This window comes from Pteropus alecto, unplaced genomic scaffold, assembly GCF_000325575.1.
Source record: "Pteropus alecto unplaced genomic scaffold, ASM32557v1 scaffold220, whole genome shotgun sequence".
Classification (NCBI taxonomy): Eukaryota; Metazoa; Chordata; class Mammalia; order Chiroptera; family Pteropodidae; genus Pteropus; species Pteropus alecto.
In genome coordinates, this window is record NW_006430043.1 from 1,409,459 (window position 1) to 1,414,876 (window position 5,418).

Sequence of the window (5,418 nt, forward strand, 5' to 3'; positions counted from 1 at the left end):
TCAGTTTTCTCATCTGTGAAATGCTTTTGTTTATTTATTTTATTATGGTGACATTGGTTAACGAAATCCAGTAAGTTTCAGGTATACAATTTAACAGTAAGGCATATATTCATCTGCAAAATGGGAATTATAATTCCTACTTCATGAGATTGATGTGAGGGTTAAATTAAATGTCTAGCCCAGTTGTGGTGCTTATTGGTCACTTTTCAGCTTAAGAGCTTTCTTTGCCAGGAGTCCTAAGACCATCATTCACCTTGGAAACCCAGTTTACCTTTCCTTGAAAAGGTTCTTTGAGCCTGCCTAAGCATCTGCCCTGCCTTCTCCCCCTTGGGCTCTGAGCCAGGGCAGTATAAACCCTAGCAGCACAGAGGGAAGAGACTTCAACTGAGAGAGGGCCATGGGCTTGGAACATCAGAGTGATCATTCTCTCATCCCTCCTTTTCTTCTCTTTCTCCCTAGGACTCTTGGAGATCCAGTGGGCAGGCCAGGAAGGGCGGGCACGGAGCCTCCCAGGCTAGGGCGGCAGTGGGCATGGGCAGGGGCTGTGGCTGAAGACCTCCCTTGCCCACTGCAGACCCCAGGGGATTCAGCTTCCCATACTGCAGCTGCCATGGCCACCAATAAGGAGCGACTCTTTGCGGCGGGTGCCCTGGGGCCTGGATCTGGCTATCCAGGGGCTGGCTTCCCCTTTGCCTTTCCAGGGGCACTCAGGGGGTCTCCACCTTTTGAGATGCTGAGTCCTAGCTTCCGGGGCCTGGGCCAGCCTGACCTCCCCAAGGAGATGGCCTCTCTGTGTGAGTTTCATATATATTGGGGGATAAGGGCAAGTGAAAACAGGACATTTGGAGGGTGGGTGATATAGAAAATTGGTACTCCAGTTAGGAAGGCAGGCAGGGATGGGGGTTTGATCTAATGGAGTAGTCAACAGGGGTGGCTAGAAGGGGATCTAGATGTGGAGCAAATGGAAGTGTTTGCAAATGAGAGTTCTTCTGCTGAAATAGGATGGGAAAGTAGCATGCCTAAATTTGGGGGGAGGGGTCTAATATTGCCTCTTGAGTGAGTCAACTAGTGGAGGAGAATACCTTTGTATAGGAGCCTAGGAGGGGTTCTGCTAAAGTCTGAGGCTGCTGTTGGCATGTAATGGGGGTTGCGGGGAGCTAGGCTGGGAAGTGGAGGAGTCTGGGAGGTCAATCAGCTGGCTCTGTGATCAAGAGGTGAAACTGTTCTGAATTAGGGGAGGCTGCAAAAAGAGGATTGGAATCCAGTGCCAGGTGCCCAAAGATGTGTGGGGTCGAGAAACTCTCCTATTGGTTCTGGAAAGGGTAGAAACAGCTGCAAGGAGGTGCCTCTTGCACCAAAAGTAATCCAGGGAGGTGGAGGGAGTGTTCCAGAAGCATCCTCCCTATCATCCATGTGGGTTCTGGCCTCCTCCCCTCCCTCTAGGTCTGGCAAAGTGCCCATGTGCTGTGCAGATCCCTACTTGTCCCTCAGGCTTGCCCACTTTAAGTTAAGCCTTTGAGTGCTGACAGCAGGCAAGCCTTAGGCCTCTCCTCTTCCCTCTGGATCCCCTCTCCTCTTGCCTCTGGATTCCTTCTCCTCCCACTTGGTAGTCGTTCTTCCCAACTAGGCCATCAGTGGTATGGGTGCCATGAAGTGGAAGGCTGGGATGCTGGGCTTTGTGGGGTGAATGGTCAGCATGTGAGCTGGTGTAGAGAAGGCCTTACCTGGAAAGAAGGGGAGGTGACAGAATGAGAGATAGAGAGCAGTTCCAGAGAAATGGAAACAGATACAAGAGGAAAAGACAAAAAGATAAAGATACATCCTTTATAGTTCCACAAGCTTGGGGAAAGAAGGCAAGGTGGGAGAGAAGGGGGCCTACCTTTTAGGGAGGACAATTGGAGGGTTGTGAGGATGTATAAAGGGGTGACTAGACGGGGCTGGCGGCTCTACTGGAAAGAGCGTGCTCATCTGGAGAAGGCGTGTGTGTGTGTGTGTGTGTGTGTGTGTGTGTGTGTGGACCATATGCAGTTGTGTGTGCACAGCATGTCCTTGAGACTGCTCAGATACAGAATTCCAGTGTGTGCAACAAAGAGTCAGTGTGAGGAGTGAGGCGGGATTTAATAGGGCTGCTGACGGTGTGTCTGGTATTGGTGAGCCCTGCCGGTGGCAAGTCTGTAGTCCAACAGGGGTTATTTGGGTGGTGTGCAGGTGAATAAGAGAGCACAAAGCTCCCCTTTTTGGAAACCTCAGCTGGGCTTCCCCTACCTCATTTACACCCCATGAATCTATCCTGGGGCCTGGGGAAGTGAGAAGGAACCACCCTCCCCCTATGAATGTACTTCTTACAGAGAACCATACAGCTCAATACCTTGGGACTTTATTTTCTCAGGTTCTGGGAGAGGCAACGAAAGGCGCAAGGGAGGGAGAGGAGAAAGAGATTGGTAGTGGGGAGAATGCTGAGAGTCATAGCCAGTCCTCAGTGAAGTTCTCCTTGTGCCCCTGTGCCCTCGACACACTGAGATCGAGGGCAGGGTTCAAAGTGAAAAAGGGGTCAAACTGGGCTTTATCGCCAAAGCCTGCCCTGAAGGAGAAGGGCTGAAAAGAGAACTCCAAGGGAGGAGCCAGAACCAGAGCAGGTAGCTGGGGAGGGTGCGGCTGACAGTGGGGGACAGGCCTGGGCAGAGAGGCAGTGGCGGGGAGGAGGAGAAGGAAGGCTTGGGTCCAGACAGCTTGCATGAGAGTGGGGCATGCAGCACCTGGGGTAAATAAGAGGGAGACAGAGGGGAGGGGAAGGGATCCTGGAGTCTGAGAGACCTCCCACAGTGGGAGATCAGCAGAAGGGTGAGAGTGTGGTCTCTTATTTCTGAACCAGTGTCCCTTTTGGGCTGGAGTCATTTAATGGAGACGGAGGAATTAGAGGCCAGAGTCTGATGCTAAAGCCACACTCACCTTGAATCTGTGTCTCTCTCTTCACTCTCTGTCTCTTAGTCTATGGGAGGGAGGGTGGTCTATGAAGGAGGCTGAATTTCTCCCTGGGGCTGGTTCCTGGATCCTATGATGGGTCCCTAGCACTTTGGAGACATCCTGTTGATAAGGGACATCTTGTTCCACCTCCTGGGTTCTCCAGGGGCCTGAGTGGGTGAGGCAGGCATCTCAGAACCGTGTGGTGGAGGAGGGGAGAGGTAAGGGGAACATGTGCTGCCAAGGCAAGCACGGGCTTGTATGCATGGGAAAGCAGAGGGGGGTGTGCGTGCTCACACATGTACATGAAACCCTGGTGTCTGTTCTTACTGATGTGTTGTATGTTTGCTTTATCAAGACTGCAGGGAACAGAGTGCGATAAGAGGAAAAGGAAGCCTTGTCCTCCTTCCTCTCTTGAGGTGATATATTTATCTATGGTCCTGAGAATCTAGCCATGTTTGTCCTCTGAACTTGGTGACAGTTTTCCTGGGGCAAGAAGCCCAGACTGTACCACATTAAGTCACGTGGAGAAACTGAGGGCAGGCTGGCATAGGAAGTAATAGAGTTCTACTTAAAACTGAAAAAGAGACACAGAGACCTAAACAAGATGAGAGAGAAATACACAGGCCAAAAGGCACAGACAGAGAGAACCCAGACGCTGGGAGAGGCTAGGAGAACAAGCAGGCGGGTGAGGGTGGTGAGCAGGCGGCAGTAAGGCCTCCTCCAGGAAAAAACCCAGCCCACTGCCTCCTTCCCCTCCCCTCCCGATCTCTCTTGCTCAGGCTCAGGCTCCAGCTCCGGCCGACACAAACGGGGCTTTGATTGCAACAGGAAACCTCTCTGGCGGGGGGGAGCCGGGCAAGCCGCCGCTGCTGGGGCCCAGGCTGCACCCCCCTCTCCTGGCCCCCTACCCAGTCCCAGCCCCCATCCTGCCAGCACTCCTCACATCCCTGCTTTGGGCCTCAGTCTTTTATTCACACCTCTCTATTCCCCCAACTCTTTTGCTGCCCCCTCCCATTGCCCTTCAGGTGGGACTCCTAAGTTAGGACTTACCCTTGGGGTGGGGCCTTCTTTGCTTTGAAATGCTTTGAAATGCCCCCTCTTCAGTTTTTTTGAGGGAAGGTTTTGGAAGAAAAGGCAAATTTAGCATGAGGAATTTAGAGCCAGTTACCCTCAAGCCCCATCCAGAAGGTGGCAGGAGATGGGGAAAGAAGGGGTGCATAGTTAGCTCTCCCTCCCTCCACTGCCTCTCATTGGCCAAATTCATTCTTGCCAGAGTGGTAGAGGCTCTGAGGGGTGGCCATGCAAGACTCTTGAGTGCTAATAGCCTGGTTAGTGGGGGAAGGGTGCACTTCTCTTTGCCTCTTGGGCCATGCCTTTGTGGGGCTCTAGCTGGGAGGGGTACGCCTTGGTGGTGGGGATCATAGGAAAGGGGGTGAGTCAGGCAGCAGCCCCCCTTCATACTCCCACCAGGCTGGTGGAGAACATCTGTTTCCCATGAAATGCTAGAAGGCTAATGGGTCTAATTGCTGCAATAAGGGCTGGGGAGACTGGGGAAAAGAGGGGGCACTAGAGTCCCCCATTCTCTTACCTTCTCCTCAAGGCTGTACTAAGACTGTCTAGAAAGGGGGGTTAGGTTTGATAGGAAGGGTGGGCCTGACACCCTTAATGCCTGGTCCCTTATAAGCCTCCCTCTTCCTGCAATGCCTGGGAAGCACACACAGATGGGGTGATGAGGAATGGGGTGCATCTGGTAAAGAGAAAGGGGGGGCATTGAGCACTCATGACTTCCTGGAGCCCTCCCCCCACTCCTCCTGTGCCCCACTTCCAACCCCCCTCCTTGTGGCCTGGCCACTTCTGGTTCTAATTACCAACCAGGCAGGCCTGACTTAATTGGGACCTTTCAGATTTCAGAGGGGGAGGGGTAGGTGGGTGGGTGGGGACTGAGCCTGGAGTTGACTAATCAGGGCTCCTTTCCCCTTGTTTTTGGGGTACACCCCATTTTGCACTTAATTTTTTTTTGCCATTAGCCAGATTCTGATTCAGAAGTCTATCACCCTTTTTTTTCTTTTAGGTCGGGGGATGGCCGGATTAGAAATGGGGTATTTGGGGTTAGGGGCAAGAGCAGGGAGCTCACGCTGAGTTGGAAAGAGCTCTGCATTCCCTCTTCATCTCTGTTCCAAGACCCCAAGTCAGCTTTGCCACCCCACGCCCTCCCTTCAGCAAGCCGGGCCCTCCTCAGCTCTGCCCTGCCTCGGTCCCCGGCAGCCACCCGGGGCCCTCCTAACCGCCTGCCTTCCCTTCCCTCGCCTACTCTGGCACCTCTTCCTGCTCTTTATTTTTCCAAACTGGCGCCCTACTCCTGCAGCACCCTAGTGCGCCCCCCACCCGGTACAACAGATTCTTAGAAAAGCGTGCCCCGCCCTGGCCCAGCCACAACCGCCAGGCGGGGAAGGG

At 53.3% G+C, this 5,418-nt stretch overlaps 1 protein-coding gene across 4 annotated transcripts in view; it reads left to right on the forward strand.

The window, feature by feature from the left end:
* Positions 1 to 5,418, forward strand: part of RARG (retinoic acid receptor gamma) — a 21,168-nt gene that overhangs the window by 4,628 nt on the left and 11,122 nt on the right. For 2 of the 4 annotated variants that reach the window (XM_006904534.1, XM_015588646.2), the window contains exon 3: positions 460 to 794. The exons of the other annotated variants lie outside the window; for them this stretch is intronic. In XM_006904534.1, coding sequence (XP_006904596.1) covers positions 611 to 794 — 184 coding nt within the window. In that variant the 5' untranslated portion in view covers positions 460 to 610. The remainder of the gene's footprint in view (positions 1 to 459; positions 795 to 5,418) is intronic. 4 annotated transcript variants of the gene reach the window in all.